The following is a 21,074-nucleotide window of genomic DNA, read 5'->3' on the forward strand; positions in this document are numbered from 1 at the left end:
TGATTTTTATACTTTATTTTTCAACTTAATCATAAATTACGACAAACATACTTAAACTTTTAATCTAAAATATTAGTCTCTGTAAACTGGAAAATATGAAGTAAAGAATGAAGAAATTAGAGGAAAGAGAGGCGAAGCAAAGGAGAGAAAGAGACTTTTGAGAGAAGTCTCGTTGAGAGTCGAGTTCGACCCCCTTTCTATTATATAAAAGACTTTGGTAAAATTATAAATATGCCCCTTATATACTTCAATGACTTAAATCCATATATCTCCCATTCTACATAACCAAACTATATGAAATTCAGTCTAGCTACATAATAAAAGATGTAGAACAAGATCTTAATGAAATGAGGAACATCTGCATATATAAGATGACCAAAATGCACTTTAGTAGCTTTTCTACTACTCACCCTCAAGCTGGAGCATATATGTTCATGAGACCCAGTCAAAATGTCATAAGTTCATGTTTTCCAATGCCTTAGTGAACACATCTCCAATATGATCTCTAGACCGAATATAGGGAGTGATTACCTCTTTCTTCATCACAGCATCACAAATAAAATGATAATCCACTTCAATGTATTTTGTTCTTTCATGAAACATAATATTGCTGGCAATAAATTTTGTTGTTCTATTGTCACAGTACATAGTCTCATTCAGTTGAAATCCCAACTTTCGTGTTGCAAACCTTACCCACATCAGTTCACTGATAGTATGGGTCATTGCTCTATACTTTGCTTATAAATTAGACTGAGCTACAATGTTTTGATTCTTGCTTTTCCAACTTATCAAGTTTCCTCCTAAAAACACAGTATTCTATGGTAAATTTCTTGTCTAGCTTAGAACTAACATAGTCAGCAACAAAAAAGGCTTTAATCTTCAGATGATCATGAGGCTCAAATAAAAGGCCCTTTCTAGGTGACCCCTTTATGTACCTCAAGATTCTCTACACAACTTCTAAATGAGCTTTTCTTGGGCATTCCATGAGCTAGACAACTACACTAACAACAAAAGAAAATATCTGGATGAGTGATAGTAGCATATATGAGCTTGCCAACTATCCGTTGCTACACAATTTAATCATTGAGTTCAACACTTTGACAATCATGAAGGTCATTTCCAACTTCCATTGGATTTTCAACACGTTTAGCACTAAATAACCCATACTCTTGTAACATATTTGTTACATATTTTTGCTTCTTGCCATTTCAATGCCCATAAAGTATTTCAATGAACCAAGATGTTTTGTCTGAAAGTGTTTTTCCAGATGTGTTTTCACCACTTCTATGTCGATCACATCACTCCTAGACAATATGATCATCCTCTACTAGCACCGCTACGACCTCTAGAAGAATTTGTAAAGCTAGAGGTGATAGGTGCAGTGCCATCCACTACCTTCACTCCTTTACCAGCCTTGGGTACAATTGTAGTTTCAACATACATAATTCTGTTAAAAGTTGTAGACAATGTAGGCACATCAACAAATGCAAGTACTTTTGTTTTAATTCTGTCAAATTCAGAATCCAGTCCATCAAGAAATTTTACTAGTATATGATTTTACTATTTCCTCAAGTCTTGTTCATCTACAGTGAACGGATGATCAACATTTATCTCCTGCCATACCCCAGGAAATTCACTGTACTATTCCATAAGACCTGTTACTCCTTTTAAGACCAAAGAAATCTATATATAATTCATATAGCCAAGATAGGTTGTTCTCTTGAGCATACAACGATTCTAGAGGCATCCACATCTCTTTTGATGTTTCACAATCCATCATTTGATTACTCAATTTTGAATCAACACTATTTATAGTCCAAGTCATAACTTAGCTATCCTCTGCCTCCCAATCATCATTCATAGGCACTGGAGGATCAACTTTGAAATATATAGATTTCCTCTTGGCTTTTAAATACATTCAGACAAACTTGGCTCAGCTAAAATATTTCTATCCATGCAATTTCTCCAAGGTGATATCAATAGTATCTTTTCCATCAAAATTGCCAATTTCCCTTTATGGAGTATAAACCTCAAAGGAATCAGTCATAATCACCACTAAATAGTCACAATTAAGAAAATATAGCTTCAGGTAACAAGTTCGCTGCACAAGGTAGGTGGGCCCCACTTCTCTTTCTTGCAATTTTTGTAAATCCTCAAATTGGCACAAATTCCACCAAATAAGTATGCACTCAAAAGTCATTAAAGTGCAATGATTAGGACTGACATCATCATCCAAGGTGATGACGTAGTCAAAATGCCATTTATTTGGCTGAAAGGGGATTTTCGCCATATTGAAAGTCCTTATAGGATTTTATCTCATAGATAATTGCAATAGCAGCAAAGATCAACAACCCTAAGGTTTTGGCAAAAAGAGAAGAAAATTCGACTTTTGCTTAATCAATAGGACACAAACCTCAAAATCTCTTCTTCTAGGATGATGCAGTCTTTAATGGAGAAGAAAAATCCAAATCTAAGGCTTTAAACAATGGTTTCGTGCTTGGATATCATGTAAAAATGGAAAATATGAAGTAAAGAATGAAGAAATTGAAGGAAGAAAGAGAGGAGAAGCAAGGGAGAGCAAGAGACTCTTGAGAAAAGTCTCGTTGAGAGTCGAGCTTGACCCCCTTTCTATTAAACAAGTGGCCTTGGTAAAATTACAAATATGCCTCTTACATACTTAAATGACTTAGATCCTTATATCTCCCATTCTACATAACCAAACCACATGAAATTCAGTCTACCTACATATAAAAGATGTAGAACAAGATGACAATGAAATCAAGAACATTTTTATATGTAAAATAACCAAAATACCCTTGAGTAGCTTTTCTAGTAGTTTATAATTTGCATTTATATAATGAGAGAGACTGAAGAAGACTATATGATATAAACAAATACAAAATTTGATATAGAAGAGCAATATAATAATCTTATATAAATGTAATCACCTCAAATATTTCATTAGTTCCAAGTAAATTTCATTAATTGCAACAAAGTCATTGAATTGACCATTATAAAACATAGTTAAAAATGTTTTAAATATAACATCCATAAAAGAACAAGAAGGACATTTAAAAAAAATTAATAAATTGGTAGTTTCAACAAACATAAATAAAAAGCTCATAAACTATAAGCTTCAACAACTTTTCCTATCATCATTGATTAAAATCTTGGCTAAGGAGATGACTCCAACCACTTCAATAGAGAATTAAGATGAAGACTTGAGGCATAAAGACTAAAAAAAGTCGAACACATACAGAGGAATTGACCCCTTATAGTTGAAAAAATGAAAAACTAAAGTAAAAAAGAGTTGATGTCTATAAACAGTGAGTTGTGAATTCAAAAAAGAGTCAACCCCTTGAGTAAGACAACTGAAGGCTTAAAGCACAAAAGTCTATAGGAGTTGACCACACTAAAAGGAGTTAACCCTTTTACCGTAGAGAGTAAAAAAGAGTTGACCCTTCAAAAAAGAGTCAACACCTTTGTAAAGGCAAAAACATCAAAAGCAAGAAAAAGAGTCAACCCTTGAAACGGTGAGTTTGGAATTAGAAAAAGGAGTTGACCCATTGTGCAAGTTGAAGAGGTGTTAAGACAAAAAAAAAAAGGAGTCAACTACATGTATCCTCTTGAAGGAGGTCAAAATTTTTTAAAAATAGTCAACCACTTCCAAAGGAGTCAACCCCTTTTTTACATAAATTCAAATTAATACAATGTCAAACCCATATTATTACTCCAAAATGTGTAACCTACCATCATGTTCAACAAAAAAAAAATGCCATTTAATGTGAAAAATGGTAAACCCATATATTTGTAAACTAACCAAAACATAGATAAGTTGATTTATAGTTGTTGAAAATTCCTTTTGCGGGTGTAGGTGCTTGTACCTAGTAATTGTTGCCAGTAAGTCCAAGTGTTGGGCAAGTAGAAAACTCATTTGAGCCACTGTAATTGATAAACTTATTCACCCAACCCATCTTGAGGTTTATCCTTGTAGAACTTAACATCAATATCATATAAAAAAACAACTTAAAAAAGATAAGATGCCACAACTTCCTACTAAATTAGTTGTAACTTTTCTTCTATCATCAAACTCTTTAAAAATAAAAAATCATGATAGAGTCCCTTAGCCCATAGTAATTTAAATAGATGGCCAGATTTATATGCTACCAATCATAACATTAGATTTAAGTAATATCAGAGAAATATCAGGGGAGTGTTTGATGGATACATGGAAATTTAGAAGTGCATAACCATTTATTCATGCTCTAAAGCATGCAAAAAAATTATCAATATGTTATATAACAAAATAAAATATCCGCAGATTGTGACAATTTTAAAAATTTTAGATCTAATACAATCCACTTCAATTTGTGGATCAAATTGGTTTGGGTTGGATTTTGTTCAAGACATTTTCATATACTGATTCATATTAAGTGCAGATCAATATTTTTTACCCAAACTATTCCAATCTATTCATTTGCAGATTGGACTGGGTTTTGTGGATAGGGGACGATTTGGATTGTGGATTTACCCAACCCATTCACAACCCTAATCATCACCATTCCCCCCATTGTAGAAAGCATCAAGCTTGTCAAGCACCACACTGATCTTCGTAGCTTCCAGATTGAAATGTTCCTTTCAAAGTCCAGTCTCAACCACAAAAACCCCAGATGCTAACCCACAATTCAAGGACATAGATGGAACTAGATAAAGCCAAAATCATCAGAATAGACACCCTTTACCAATATCAAACATCTTCCATAAATCTTATGCTTGTGCTCGACCTCACACTATTATCAAATGTGAGCCAAAAAGGGAAGATTGCCTTATAAAAAAAAATGTGGTGCACGGGGAAGCACAAGTAGAGGGAAACTAAGAGCTTGTTTGATAATGACATTTGTCACAATTACTCTTCTTTGAAACAATTATCTTTCGAAATCTCCATAGCAACTTGAGCAGAAAAGATTTAGTTGTGGATGAATTTTTTATCCTAGTGCCTATGTCACTTTTGAGCACACAAGGCCTTATCTCAATTCACTGGATGCTACTGAAGTCTGCCAATATACCCTGTCCAACAGAAATAACATTCTTTCGCTTCAATTTGGGATGCAATAGAAATGGGACATGGAACCTATGAAAAAAAATGGTTAAGAATGGTAAGGCAAAATTTACAAGAGTAAGTAAGCTGATCAATAAGCAAAAGAAGCTTACCCTTCCAACAGGATAATCGCCTCTATAACTTCTTAAGCTAACACTGCTAGGTTGGCTTCATAAATTTTACTCAACTAACACCCCAAAGAGATTGCCTAATACATCTTTGCCACACACTGCCTTCCACCTTCACTGTGTAGAGGCTATAAAAAAAATTTCCTTTTCTTTTTTGAAAAAGATGAAAAATCAAAAGGAGAATAGAGAGTACAATAGAAAAGAGGCTAAATGCTAGCTCCACCATACAAAAAATACACGACGAAAAGTCACTAATGAACATGAAAGGGAAATGAACCCACCACCACAACAGGTATTGAAGAATCAGCCATTAAATTACCCCTACACAAAGCTTGAACACGTTGAACCTGAATTCGCCAACACCAGTCCACAACTTCATCATATATGTGAGGAAATCTCCTTGTAGGGATCTTTACTGGAGCTGAACCATGATATGAACACCAAGGAATCACCTTCTACACAGTGGAACTAGAGAAGCTCTCACAAAAAAAATTTACTCCACAAAGGAAGGCATGGAGTTCTGCCTCAAATGGATCACAATGCCCACAACGCTGCAGAGTAGAGCTGGACAATCTAGTACCAAATGGTCCCTAATGACACCACTTCCAGTGGACTTGGATTTTCTCTTGAACTCCCATAAAAATTCAGTTTCAACCATCCGTTGGGACGGAACAGCTAAGAGACAACAGAGGGGATGCAAGAAGCAAGAGGAAGCGGTTATATCCTTCCAATGCATTACGAGGACCAAACTAGAAGGCATGTGAAGAGAAGACACAGAGAACAGATCTTTGGTTTTAATAATAACAACATCATCAGCTGAACAAACTCAAACATTTCCTGTTTTTTTATAAACCACCTAGGTTATGCTTCACTAACCACACCCAGGAAATGTCTACAGGCCAGAACAAAATACTCTCTACTCAGATGCAGAATGAAATCTTCATTTACAATAATATGGAATTTGTTGGGATCTTCACTCTGATGGGCAACCAAGAAAACCCACTATCCTGTTCAGAAGATTCAAACCAAAAACTGTGTCCTTGCAGTTGACTTTGACCAAAAGCTTCAGTGGTTCGGTGCACTTACCTTCAACAACCATGATGGTAACTAGGCATGGAACTGAACTGCTCAGGATCTCACCACAAAATCGTAAGCTAAGACCTGATGCATCATCAATTTTTACAGAAACTGGCATTTCCACAGATACAAGGAAAAGATTAGCGTGACTGAGCATGTTGGTCACGAGGCTCTGGCAAACCAGAAGAAACTTGTCCTCATTCATTGACTTGTGGTCTTCAAAGCTTAGCTCCTTCACATGCTCACCGAAGGTGCAACTGTCAACAGAAGTATTTTCTCATTAGTATAAAGTAGTTATGAAAAACTGCAGTAATCTGGAAGAATGTAAAACATTATTTGGAAAAGAAATTGCACCATATAATTATGTAGACCAAATGGAAATGATGGAATTTAGATAAACTTCATTAGAGATTCCAAGGCTTCACAATTGTTTCGCCAGATGGTATCAGAAAGAGGAAGAACAGCTTACTGACCTTCCAGTGTATTCGAACATCCCAGGCAGCCGTAATTCCAGGTTAATGAAAGCATCTATATCCATAGATAATGGCTTCATAAAGTACCCAATATCAGGCCACAACTTAATAGGATATTTTCTCCCATTACAAAAAATAAACATCTTTAGAGGCAACAAGTGATGATGAAAATGGACTTGAAGAATTTTCTTTGCTGTCAGTCCTGGTCCAAGAAATTCAATCTCTTCCACTGGAACCATTTTAAGGAGATCATGACTTGAACCAGAGCTGCAAGATCCACACAAATCTCAGTTTAGGAAAAAAAAGAAAAAGAAGAAGAAGAAAAAGTGTATGGGCCTCAGTCCATCACAGATAACTGCACCTAATTTTTAAGCTAGGCAATCACATGCAAATTGAGTACATTAAAACTTGATTTCATCTTATTCTACTATATACTTTGTATCCATACATTCATATTCATGTCCATACGAGTTTTTTTTCTCATTTTCATCAGGTTTTACTGATAGAATGAAAATGGCATTTATGTAAATATAATGAAGTAAATATCATTCTGCTAAACAGTATAACTTTTTAAAGGAAGAAAGTTCACTATAGCCAAGGTTGGTTAGACTTGAGTCCAACCTCTTTCCCCTCAAATATGTATATATATATATTTGAGGGGAGAGAGAGAGAGAGGGAGAGAGAAAAAATACATATATAAGTATAGATATATGTATTATAAAAATATTTATTAATACAGCTTTCCCCTTTACTAACACTAATGGGCTACAGGCCATTTGTTGATAGCAACTCTTGCACTTCATAAAAGCCATTTTGAAGTAACACTCATAATAGGTCATTTTGTTCCAATTCTATAAACATTTGACAGAAAAGTATGCATTAGATTTTGAATAAACAGAACACATGACAGAGTGTTAAAATCAACTAACAAAACCATAAAATTCAATAACAGAAGTTTAAATGAATAAATGGAACAGAAAACAGACATAAGGTTAGCAATAAGAAATGGTGAACATAAGAAATTGTAATGTTAATAAATCAGATCATTAACTTAAATAAGGGTGCGATTACGTTTAATTATTTAACTAAGTGTTAATTAGTTTAACCTAATTATAAAATGGTTAACACCAAAGTTTACAGCTCTAAATTTATAAACCTTTAGTGTTAGTAAGAGGCCTGATAAAACCCAAATTTAATAAATGGAATAATCCCATTACTAACAGTAGAGTTTAATGCGAGTACTTACAGGATTTTAAATTTTTTTTATAAAGGCAAAAATTTTATTAAAAGGAGAAAGAGTAGGAAAACCCCAAACAAATAGCAAACAGAATCAACTAACTATCAAGTAAAGCATAGGGGAGATCCCTTGCAAAAAAGAAGAAAGACTACGGTGAGAAACACTGTGGAAAATAGAAAGCTCATCTTCAGAATGTCCCAATCTAGCAAAGTGGTCTGATGCTGAGTTGGCTTTCTTAGGGACGTGAAACCAATCAATACATATGCCAGCAGCCAGTACTTCAATTTGGAGGAACTGTTGATCAAAATGTCATGCGCTATCTCCTTTCACCCAAGAGATGATAGTCTTAGAATCCCCTTCAACAACCACTGACCCATGAAGTGGTCTTTGAAAATGCAAAGCCCATGCAGGAGCCCTGAGACTTCAGCATGGGTTGAGTCTGATATACCTAAAGGGCCACGGACGAAAGAAGGATGTGCCCAATGTGGCCCCTAATCACTCCTCTAGAACCCTAGGGGCTGGCACTCCCAAATGAACCACCTTCAAAAGTTAAATTGAGGGATCCCTGAGGAGGGAGCATCTAGGTTGTTGCACGAGTTGGCTAATGAGCAGCAAAGGAAGTCACCGCCTTCCAGTTTTCTCTGATGAGAGCAGGCGCCGGTCATCAATGCCATGCCCCAGTCTAGTCCAATGCATATGGAGTGAGCTGTTTTTTCAATGGTGTAACCAATAGATTCAAAATTGGCAGAGAATGTGCGCTCATTTCGCTCAAGCCAAAGGAACCAAGACGAGGCTGTGAGGGCCATGTGCCAGATTAGTCGTCCCAGCTGGGGGAGTTAGAGAGAGAGCCCACCTGTGATGAAGCCTGATAAGGAAGCTGGAAAACATGTGAATAGCCCAAATCGTCTCTAGGAAGAATTCCAAACCTCCTAGGCATAACAACAGTGGAGAAGGGAATGGTCAATAGTTCCAAAGGAGTAACAGAACTGACAAGAGGGATCAAGGGGGATTCATACATCTGCCGATGAGCTGGTCACAAGTCAAAATTCTGCCTTTTGGAAGATACCACAGAAAGGTTTTAATGTGGCCCAGAGCAATGATCCTCCATGCCAAAGAGGGGTGAGAGGGAATCCTATCAGTATCAGGGTCAGAGTCTACAGGAAGAAGAAACTGAATAGGTACCAGAAGTCTCCCCATCCAGATCAGCCTAGCCTTCCCATTCCGTCTGATGTAGTAAGCATCAATTCTCAGAATAAGGAGCTGCATATTTTCTATCTCATGATGAAAGAGAGGCCTGTGCAGGTTGAGGTTCCAACTGCCCACATAAAGAGTTTTATACATTTGTTTAACTGAGCAGAAAGTATCTAGTGTAAGTTTGTGAATCAATGGGAAATCAACAGCCAGGGATCAATTTCCAATCCAGACATCATGCCAGAAATTGGTGTTATTCCAAATCTCACAATCAATCTGATCTGATCCGAGAACTTTTCAATCTTAGAGTTAATAGCCCTCCAGAAAGAAAATAAGCTCAAAGCCCTACTTATTGATGGCAGAATGTAATCCGGGATCAGGTACTTGGCACAGATGATTAGTCTCCAAAGACTATTGTCATCCGAACCGAATTTCCAGAGCCATTTCATAAGGAGAGTATAATTTCGTGCTTCTGATCCTTCTGATGCCCACCCCACCCCTTTGCTTGGACATGCAGACCTTTTCCCAAATCACTAGAGAAACTTCCTTTCAAGGGCCTCACTTTTCTAAGCTAACTGATGGGACATTGGAGAAGCGATAGGAAATAATTAGGGATGCCAAAGAGAGTGGACTTGATTAATGTGAGGCACCCAACTAGTGATAACAATCTGCCTTTCAAAGATGATAACCTGTTTTCAAGCTTTTTGATAATTGGGTCCCAGAGAGAAGCAATAATGTGACCATCCACTAGGAGCGCTGGAGCGCCATTGATTGGAAACGAGAATTTTTCTGAAGACGTGCAACTATTGACTCAGGATCTCCACTACTCCTCAAATCCCATCTTTTGCATAGTCTTGTCAAGATAAGCCCAATTAATCAAAGGCCTCCTAGAGAACAATTTTGCTACACAATATGGATCACATTGAATAAATGGAACCATTAGACCACTTTGTTCCTTGTCTTTTGGGACACATGACTATGTGGCCCAATTTGATTCTGGTAGGCTCAATTTGTGTCTGCTTAAGTCTGAGGCCCATCTATGTTGTCTGCATCTGTTTGTTTAGGCTAGGCATGAGGGAAATTTTTAGTGGGAATAATCCTGCACAGGTTGTTCAAAATTTTTTTGTGGTTATTAGTTGGAAAAGGGCCCCTTAACTTCCCTTGGTCATTTTAACTTAGCCCCCAGTCTAACACCTTATAAAACCTCAACTAGACTGGATGATCACCATGAAATTATCAAGATCACATATAAATTTTCTTGGTAAAATATGAATCGACCATGCTCTCTAAAAAATAAGAATCAGCCATCCCTTAATAGGCTCGATAACTGTTTCCAAAATTAGTCTTAAACCTTCTCTTGTATCATTCCCCTCGACTTATTGTGAAAAATCTGCTGTCAATAGGCTTGAATGTATACAGATCTTTTTTTTCAGAGAGGTTGCTCACACTCCTTTGGATACCACTCCATGGAGTGGACCAAATACATCATGGTTTTGTGTATCACTGAGTCGCTTTACAACTTGGCAATTTAACTAGGATTTAGACCCAATTGGTTCAGTTTAGGAGGTCTAACTCAACCAGAACCCCAACTAACATGAGATTTGGTTTGACACGAGTCTAGTCCAGGATCCTCAAGCCTCACGTGACTTGATTCAGTAAAAATAAGTCTTGTTTTGGACTTCTAGATGAGACTAGGTAGCTAAGACAAAACATATTGGCCAAGCTGCAGATATTGGGGAACCCAAGGCAAGACCCAAGTCAAAGACAGAACCCTCAGTTATATCTTCTGAAGCATCATGGATGTTAGGGTGTTTGTAAGCTGAAATAATCGTGCCAGACATACACCAAGAAGACTCCTCCAGAAACTAGCAAGATAACAAGGCCCAACTGAACAGTTTCCCAAAGTAGGACAAGTATTGGCAAATCGTCATATGTGAATGTCCCTCTACAACCAAAGAGCAGAAATAAAATTGACAAAATAATTTTAAGCCCCACGTGGGAGAGCACAGATGTCCACCTTACTAGAATCCATTGGCCTAAAGGTACGGACTACACTAAGATGACCAAACTTGATGATCTTTAAAGACTCCCCAGCTCCAAAAAGGGCCCAGATTGTCTCTTGAGGAACCATCAAAGTTCAATTAATCCATCTTGAGAAATAGAAACAAGTTGCAGAAAAAGATGCACCCATGTCAATCTGCTGCCCTCATAACAGAGTAAATCTTCATGATAGCCTAGGGCAATGATTGGCTGCACAGCATAAGATAATTTTAAGGGAACCAAAACAAAGAACAATGTCAATTAAGTGCCAATAAGCTATTAGTTATTGTGGTAATATGGTCTTAGGGATTTTTTCATGGTTTCTTCTTTCTATTGGCACATTATAAAAAAAAATAATCTTGTTTCTCATCCTGCTTCATCTCTTGATTAATCCCTATACCCCCTAAAGTAAGGTATTTTTAATGGTGTGCGACCAAGGGAAAATACTTAACCACTTATCAGCTTATTCCTAGAGGTCAAACTTTGAAAAATGTCAAATGTGTAATGTCTCAAGTGAATTAGAAGACCATATTTTTCTCCATCGCCTCATTTACTTGTCTAATTTGTCATGTTATGGTTCACAGATGTTGTTTGCCAACATATTTATTCCTGGATCTAGTGTGTTGAATTTATGGAAAAGAGAAATACTTCATTGACTTGATGTAATCAAAGTACATAAACCCCTATTTATAATAGAGGAAAGTAATAGAGTCCAATTACAATTAAACTAACCTTTGTCCCAATTACACCCAAACTCTAACACTTACAGATAAGTCCTAGCATAATTAAATAACTCAACATAAATAGAAAACTAACATAACTAAAACACCTTTAAACTGAGACTTTCCTGTGAGACCACCTTCTATGAGACACTTGTACGACTCCACCATATTAGTTTGGCTCTATGAGAGTCATGTAAGAGGCTTCCATATCTTCTCTTCAACACTCCCCCTCAAGTTAGATTTTATAACTTCAGCTTGCAATGAGAAGGATTTTTGGTCTTCAATTTTCTTTGCTGCAAAAAAATCTTCATAGATGCAAAAACTTCATCTTTTGTGCTCCCCCTTTCTTGAGTATTTTTGTCACATTAAAATTACCACATCTTTCTTGTACTTCTTCTTCTACTTGTCCCCCTCAAGCTGGGAGGTAATGGCAGCGATCCCAACTTGAACCAAATAACATAGATGTAGTAATAAGTTCCTCCATCACAGTTTCCCAACCCGGGCACCGACTCTCAAAGATAGAAATGGGTAATAAGTGGGTAATGCTTGTCATTCACAATACGACGAAAAAAGACCCACAAATACATATAAAAAGTCTCCTATATATATGTGTATATATATATATATATATATATATATATATATATATATATATATATATAAAGGTAAACCAACCAAAGCAACAAACAAGAGGTTGGCACAAAGAGGTATGTGAGAGTAAAAAAAGGATGGTAGAAGAAAGGTAACCGAAAAAGGGGTAATTGAGATATTTTCTTTATATTGTTGATCAATAATAGTATTCAAAAAGTGACGCAAAAAATTCGGCTTAAATTCGAATTTTTCAATGCAACAAGATACCATCATGACCTTTGATTCTTCCAATGTGAATATATCCGTAATAAAGATCAAATTAACATGAAACTTTCTCCTTCTGAAATTAAACTAAATACCTTTCATCCAAGTATAACTTCTCTTCATAAAATATACTTCTATTGAGATATATAATCTGATAGATTTCGGTCTCTGTAATCTGGCCGAACTAAGTACTATTTCCCCTTTTGCCAGCATAACCATTGACTCTTCCAATATCAATATCTCCATATAAAAAACTCAGATCGAGAATTGGTTGAATAGGTAAAAAAATAGACTTACAAAACTTTCTTTTGATATATAATTCTCCATATAAAGTCTCATTCTTGATAGCATATAAAATTTTTCGGAAGTTGAAGTTTTCTGCTGCTGCTCGAACCTCTTTTGCAATCTAACCTTTATTGCTTCAAATATCGATTTCTCTTTGTAGATAACTCTAATTGCAAAAAATTGTTTTTCCTTAGAAAGTAGACTCGAATATCTTTCCATCAATATATAATATGCAATATGAAAAGCTCAATATAGAGGTGATAACGCAAAGAAAACAACAGGTATAGGGACTGAAAAGAGATAAATAAGATAAGTACAAACCTAAATTACTAGAGATAATAGATCAGAAAAGGATCACATTATCTCTGTGGGTTGACTAAGTCAACTCACAGAACCTGCTTTGATACCATGTCAAATTTGGGTTTAAGGCCTATCCCAAAATGACTAATCATCTTAGGAGACCTTTTTCTCAACTAATAAACTCAACATATTTGTTCTCACTAATCCATGTGGGACTATTCCTTAACACTCAGCCTCACGTGTAGGCCCTTTGGGCTCTTACATATAGATAATTTGGGTGGAAGACCACATATAAGTACCTGCTCTGATAGCATGTTGAATTTATGGAAAAGAGAAATACTTCATTGACTTGATGTAATCAGAGTACATGAACCCCTATTTATAATAGAGGAAAACAGTAGAGTCCAATTACAATTAAACTACCCTTGTCCCAATTACACCCAAACTCGAACACTTAAAAGATAAGTCCTAGTATAATTAAATAACTCAACATAAATAGAAGACTAACATAACTAAAACACCTTTAAACTGAGACTTTCCTGTGAGACCACCTTCTATAAGACTCTTGTAAGACTCCACCATATTAATTCTGCCTCTGTGAGATTGCTTACTGTGAGAGTCATGTAAGAGGCTTCCATATCTTCTCTTCAACACTGTGATTCATTTTTTTCCAAAAAATCTTAGCCAAATCCCTACACGCCCCCTTCTTTTGGCTTTCAATAAAATCCTAGGGAAAGTTGTGCAGGATTACTATAGTGACAACCATCTATGCTTCATGGTACGAACTATATAGTAGAACTTTTTACCATTATCCAGATAAACTGGCAGGGCTATTGAGAATATAATATCTTGAATATCATAATTGTCAGCAGTATTTTAGTCACTGTGCTTATGGGTAAATGAGTAATTTAGCTACTTTCGCACTTAGGTACCTTAGTAAAGTGTTTAAATTAGTTATAATTCAATTTTTATGTACTAGGGAGTTATTAGGGATGATATTCTTGTTAGAGGGGTATTTATGTCTTTTTCTTGTAGTTACTGAATTGAGTTAATAAAAGTGATCAGAGACTGACTTCTGCCCCTAATCGAGTCTGGTTTCTCACATGGAGAACCAGAACTTTGATGCTCTCTTATTGTTCCTCTCTCTCAATTTTCTCACTCTCTCTCTCCATATCTACAATTCCTTCATAATATGTTAATTACATGAAATTCTGGGTCAGTAACTTCTCTTTTAGTGCAGTTTTGGGAAGATATAGATGGACATCCTCCTCATCTAGGTATGCTAATTTGACTTAGTGGAATCCTCCCCAAAAATGGTGGTTTAAATTGAAAGTTGATGATAGCTCAAAAGGAAACCTAGGCCCATAGGAGGGGAAGGGATCATCACAAGTCATTATCGTGCAGTCATCCGTGCCTACTATGCTCTTAGACATGCAGTTTTATTAAGACCAAGCTCCGAGCTATCCATTATGGATTCATTTTTATCGTAGTATTCTTGCCTTCTAATTGTGGAGGGTGGTTCAACGTAATCTTAGTAGGCTTTTTTCCACCTTAGCATTTGCTTCATCTTTATGATGAGATTTATAACATTTTGGATGGCTCCAGATTTCTTGGATGCATACTCCTAGAAATGCCAATTTGATAGTGAACCAGCTGCCTCTTCTCAAGGCTTTTTGCAAACTTAGTTGTGGGGGATCATTTCTGTAAGACAGTTATTCATCATGTATTATTTTTCAGTTTTTTCTTTTTCCAATGACGCATTTTTTGTTTCTTGTTGCTGGCTTTTCTAGCCGGCTCAATCTATTTGATAAATGCTCATTATCACTGATTCTAATAATTAGTTCTGTTGACTTCATTAATCCTTGTCTGTTGCAATATATATGTCAATTATCTCAAGAGGGTTTCTTTCATGAAAATAACTTAAGAACATGTAAATCTTTTGCATTTGGTTATTCAATTTATAAAACAAAAAAAGGAAGTCAGCAAGAAAAGATCCCAGACTGTAGAAGACTACTATTCTCTGCAGAGGTTGACTTCCCCCCAGGGTTGCTCCTCTTCCATCTTCTAAAAGGTTTGACCTATCTTGTAATGCAGGCAGATCCATAGATTTTCCATTTCAAAAATAAAATGATCCACAGGTTTCTGTTAATATCTTTTTCTTCTCTCTTCCTATTCTTTTATAGCTCTATATGAAGTCAACTTATACTCCTCAGATAACCAGCCCACATGATAAATAGTCAATCAGATAATCAACCAAGTCAAACAAAAATAGGTGAGAGAAATTTGATTAAAATAAAACATAATAAAAAATTTAATTTTAGTTAGTGCATTGATCACCTTATATGTGTTTCCAGAGTTTGATCAGTAGATGTCGGAAGCAAGTCAGATTCTTCATCTTCCACCTTTATATTTGTCAGTGGTTCAGTGGAGCAGTTCTCAAAGGAAATCTCCACACACACAAGTGATGAAGATATATCAGAAGTTTCAGATGAAAAAGAGTAGTTCACACTCAAACCATTTCCATTTGAAGGATCAATAAGTGTATGGGTCTTCAATTTAACCCTGACATCAATATCCCTAATTGAGATTCTAGCAGTAGACAATTTTGTATCCCTCTGCTTACGTGAGCTTGTTTCAGACAAACTAGGTTGTTCATCCAACCATGACTCAAATGCTCTATTAGGCATCAATTCTGTTAGTTGTGGGGAAAATTGAGTATTGTTGTTATCTAGAGGCCACCCATTTTTAGGAACATGATCAACAGCTGCATCAGAAAGTTGAATTAGGGGGCTACCACTATCATTATCATCACTTAAGTAACTTCCAGATCTGGTGCTTTCAGAGTCAACTCCACTATTCTGAGAATAAATTTCTTCGACCGACGATCCAGATAATGTGTCAGGGTCATTCATGCCAGAGGAATCACTATTGGAAGATCTCCGCCTGGGTAAACTTGCCAATTCCGAGGAGGCGTCAAGTTCATCAAAGGGTAAGCTGCCAGGTTTTGGAAGAGGATCATATCCTGGAGCTGCATGAAGAACTAGCTGTGAAAGAGACCCCGGCAGGTAAAATCGAAAATTATGTGGCCTATCTAAGACTGGCTTTGACTTTCCACTGAGTATGAGCCTTGCAACCTTCTGCACCAAGTCTACATTTTGATGGAAACTTGTAGATATGTCCTTGATATTAGGTGTCTGAGAAGATGTTAGAGTTCTAATAACACGGGCACGATCACGGACATCATAGTTTAGATCAAGTTTTGCCAGTTCAAGAATGTATGTTAGAACCATCTGGAATGTAGACAAACTTTCTCCATGGGCATGTAATACAATCTGTAGAGTGGGAAAAGTATGAACAATAAGACAATAGTCATATACAGAATAACCACATATTCAGAATCGTGAATTAAAGTATAAAGACTTCCTATCTTGCTGGGTACGCATATAATGATAGGAACTAGTAAATAATTATTTGACTCCATAAAGTTTTTCCTGATGTTGGGCACCACAACACTCCTATATGTGATAAGACTTGAACCTGATAAATTCAAGCAAGGTCATATTATCTTTTGGGGGCTAAGAAGAATCAATCCTACTTCTTACCAGAAAATGAGTTTCGCTTATAGTTTTGTGTTTGAAATACTCGATCTTCACAGTTATTTTGGCTTCAGATGAAAACTGTAATAATTCAGCCTTGGGTCCCCACTTCGCACTAGTTCACACAAATTGTGATCCCAGTGTGCTATCAAGTTGTTAAATCAAATATAAGGCCACAAAACACGAGTACAAACTGTTAATCCAATGCTGAATCCAGGTCAAGGGGAAAAAACAGTTATGGTCTTATTGTAGCTAAAGTGTCGTGCTTGGATTTTAAAGTGTCCATTGAATGCAATATGGACTTCCTCCATATTTGGTTCAAAATGTAGGCCCTTACTTTCTTTGAATCATAAAAAACAAACCATCAATTTGAATCACACCCCATTGACATTGTCACCAAAAATTAAAGGGGTGGCCCATCTATTCATCAAAGGTGGTGCCAAACCAGCGCCCCTCAGTTCATTTTCTTTTCACTTCACATAACAAAAGACACCTTGAATTGACTAATTAAAAAAAGTAATCATCAGGTCTAGAAGTACCTTAGCAATAGAATTAAGAATCTGAAGTTTCGTTTCCAGCCCTTCCAGAGGAAAGCAGGAAGCTAGGTACTTAGACACCAAAGGTAAAATATTGGAAATAATAGGTCCAACAGTACCATACTCTCCCATGATCCAGACAATTGTTGCACGGGCTGCAGGCACCTTGACCACATCCAAATTACGAGCTAGTTGAACTATTACCTATGGAAAATAATCTTAGTCAAAATGAATGTCTTCAACTAAAAAAAGCCAGCATTATTAGGTAAACATAACATACTGGATGATATGTATTAAGGTCATAAAAATCACCTTTTCAAATGAAGCAGGATTTTCCTTTATAATTGTTTTAATAGACATGACTGCCTGAGCCAATACATGTGCTTCTCCGCTGGTTGAGTCCCATCTATTAAAAGAGGATTCTGTATTTGAAAACGTTAGTTCAACTGGAAGGAAAAACAAAAACCTATTAAAACAGTCCTCGATGGAGAGAAATGTCCAGAAATAAACCTTGCTGAATCAAAGCTAGCAGCCCTTCCAAGCAGTTGTTTGCCACTTGTGGCAGTCTTTGTGCACATAAGCCAATTACTGCAACTGTATCAGCAGCAAATCTCTGATCCGGATCTTTGACATAATCCTAGCAACACCCTAAAATTATAAGCATCAGTTGATAACCCTAAAATCTCAATGCAGCTGAAGCAATAGAAGAAACTTAAATTTATACAACTCTAAAAGAGAACCATACCATATGACACAACTTATTACTGTAAATTGTGGATTTTAATAAAAAATCAGTTGAATGGATCAATTCTAGGAAAGGTCTGCTATATGTAAAATGGGGTTGTCTTTCGGATTGTATTTCTGTAATATCTTAATTCCATTGCTGGAATACATACTTCTAGAATATAAAATTCTACTGCTATTGTAACTAATCAACTCCATTGACATTTCTACCCAATGGCATTGTTGTTGTAATTAACTGGAACTATTGAAGAATTCAACTTGAAAATAAACAAATTTGATATTTCTTCTATAAATTTCAGTATCACATAATTAGATATTATTTACAATAATATATGAATTACTAACACAAAATAATTTAACTTTACATAAAAAACTGTTAATAATTTATCCAAAAAACAATTTTATATAACAATAAAGATCGAATATTGGCATCATGTAATCTGGAAATTATGACAAAATTAACATAGTATAAGATCTCTGGTATATCCTACATATTATAATATATTTACAAAAATTAGCTTAACAAAAAATAAATATTAAGAAAATACCAGAAACATTAATATATAGTTTCAATATATAAGATGTTACCAAATTTAATTGCATCATAATTGAAATAAAAATCTTTTATAAAAGAAAACTAAGTACATTTTAGTTAAATACATAATTTATACCACAATTATTTTTTTTGGGAAAGGTGATATTTCATTTTAGTGCCAAAAGGCAGAAAGAAGACATTACAAACAAGGCAGGAAGTACCCTTACAACGGTGGATTGGAGTGACAATCCTTGCTTAGCTAAAGAGTCAGCTGCATGATTAGCTGATCTCAGAAGTATACTACACTTATTTGATTATTTTGTTCAATTATTTTATAGATAAACATTTATGTTGTGGAATAAAACCTGGACCAGTTGAACCAGGCTCAACAGGACCCAGTCCCCAGTCCAGGACATAAAGGTAAAACTATCTACAACCCAGCTGACCCAACCAGTCACCAGGATTGTTCTCACATGGGGAATTACCCCCATATGACTCGTAAGAGGGATGGGGCAAACATCAAGGACATCTGATCATATGAGGCGTCATCAGGAGAGCCGCCCCCCCCCCCCCCCCCCCCCCCCCTCCCCCTCAAGCATCAGCGTTTGAGGAAGGGGTAAAGATCCTCAGTCACTGAGGAGACCATTGCCACGACAATGAAAGAAAAGTCCAATCTCAGAAAATCGACAGAGTTGGAGGACGGGGGGGTTTGGAGCACGGCAAGAGGAAGAAGTTCGAAGAAGAAAGGAAAACGGAAAGTATGGGACTCATCGTGGGTTTGCGGTGATTCGGAAATCTCGTTGGAACTGAAGCCAGGGCGGATCGATAAGGTTATTCGTATAACCATAAAAAAAGGGAGAAGAAGGTCGTTCATCTTGATCCCTTTGGCTGAGGTCTCAGACTTCGCGCTGTGTTTTGAGGAAGGAGAAACAACAAAAGCGCCCACACTTCGGGAGATCCGAATAGGGGAAATCTCCTTCTCTTTCTCGGTGTTCCGAAAGAAGGAGATTCAGGAGCTCAAAATCATCTAGAGAATAAGGATGCACATCATGGCTCGCATCTATCTCCCAGAAACCTTCAGATCCTCCTCCTGTTGGAAAGCGTTGCAAGAGGCGATCTACAGGAATATTCACCTGTTGTCCATCGACTACGCCTTTCGGCCTGATCTTAGGCCCTGACTCACCCTCCGTGGTCGAACCTTGCGGAGGAACCCTTAGGTTTTCGGGGCATTGGATTCTCACCAATGTTTGCGTTACTCAAGCCGACATTCTCGCTTCCGCTTCGTCCACACCTGCTCGCGCGGGTGCTTTCCTCTAAGGCGGAACGCTCCCCTACCGATGCATTAAGCATTGGTGAGAAGCATGCTGAGGTACCACCAGTGAATGGCTCAACATCTCCGACCACCCATCCCATCCCCCCCAGAAACGATGCCCACCATTTTCCACCCCTAAGCCCAAAAACTAGTCTGAAACCAAAAATAAGCGGCTTCCCCCCACCCCCCATTCCACTGCCTAGAACCCTATCATCCATTTAGTCTCCGACACTTTCTCAGCTGGAAAGATGGTGCTGAACTCAGTTTTCACCTTGGTGACCAAATCCGAAGTTTGGACCAACGCAAATCTCACACCATGGACCCTCGACAAGATCCAGCTTGCTTACTTGCCCAAAATAGCTTGGTTGGATCATCGGGAGTGGTTGGTTTTTCTAAAATCGAGGAAAGAGGTAGATGTAGCCCTGGAAGCCAGAATATGGGAACAAGTAGAGGAGATGGCCATGTCGAAGTGGGAGGAGACCCTGCTATGTCGTCCTCTTGGACAATGGATCTCGGTCAGAGGCCTACCGATCGAGCTCTGGTCGGAGGAGGTGCTAAACCGCATCTTCAGCTCTTTCAGAAACTTGTTGCAGTGGGCGGAAGACACGTCGGAGAGTACAAAGCTCGATGCTACGGTGGCGTTTGTTGCCCCAAACTCATGATGGACCGAGTCTCTTTTCTTGGAACTGATCTTTGGAGATAAGTTTGTATGGATCGAGGTCTCTTTTAGAAACATCTGCATTCTGAGATCGTCGGAGCATTGCTGAACCCGAAGGGGAAGATCCTCTCTCGAGTCCTCAACTAAAATTTCACTCCTTCATCCTCAGGTGAGTCTACCTCGTTACCTCGTTACCGAGTTCCGACTCTAACTCAATTTCAAATTTGAATTTCCTAGAGAGATTTTTTGAGACCTATCCCTTCTAGTGTGGTCCCGGTTTACGAAGC

The 21,074-nt window shown here is 37.1% G+C and overlaps 1 protein-coding gene across 2 annotated transcripts in view; it reads right to left on the reverse strand.

Moving 5' to 3' along the window:
* Positions 1-5,069: 5,069 nt before the first annotated feature.
* Positions 5,070-21,074, reverse strand: part of LOC137966040 (AP3-complex subunit beta-A) — a 34,450-nt gene continuing 18,445 nt past the window's right edge. Inside the window, exons 6-12 of one of the 2 annotated variants that reach the window (XR_011116176.1) lie at positions 18,049-18,175; positions 17,851-17,960; positions 17,542-17,742; positions 15,744-16,738; positions 6,777-7,043; positions 5,212-6,560; positions 5,070-5,131 (exon numbers count right to left, since the gene is read on the reverse strand). Coding sequence is in view for 1 of the 2 variants with exons in the window: in XM_068812494.1 (XP_068668595.1) it covers positions 6,200-6,560; positions 6,777-7,043; positions 15,744-16,738; positions 17,542-17,742; positions 17,851-17,960; positions 18,049-18,175 (2,061 nt within the window). In the remaining variant the exon portion in view is untranslated. Of the gene's footprint in view, positions 6,561-6,776; positions 7,044-15,743; positions 16,739-17,541; positions 17,743-17,850; positions 17,961-18,048; positions 18,176-21,074 lie in introns of both variants that reach the window. The other variant, XM_068812494.1, reaches the window with a different exon arrangement.

The sequence above is a fragment of the Aristolochia californica genome, unplaced genomic scaffold (assembly GCF_029961685.1).
Source record: "Aristolochia californica isolate CCGP_79_NKW_82.1479 unplaced genomic scaffold, dmAriCali1.0.hap1 SCAF_5, whole genome shotgun sequence".
NCBI classification, from domain to species: domain Eukaryota; kingdom Viridiplantae; phylum Streptophyta; class Magnoliopsida; order Piperales; family Aristolochiaceae; genus Aristolochia; species Aristolochia californica.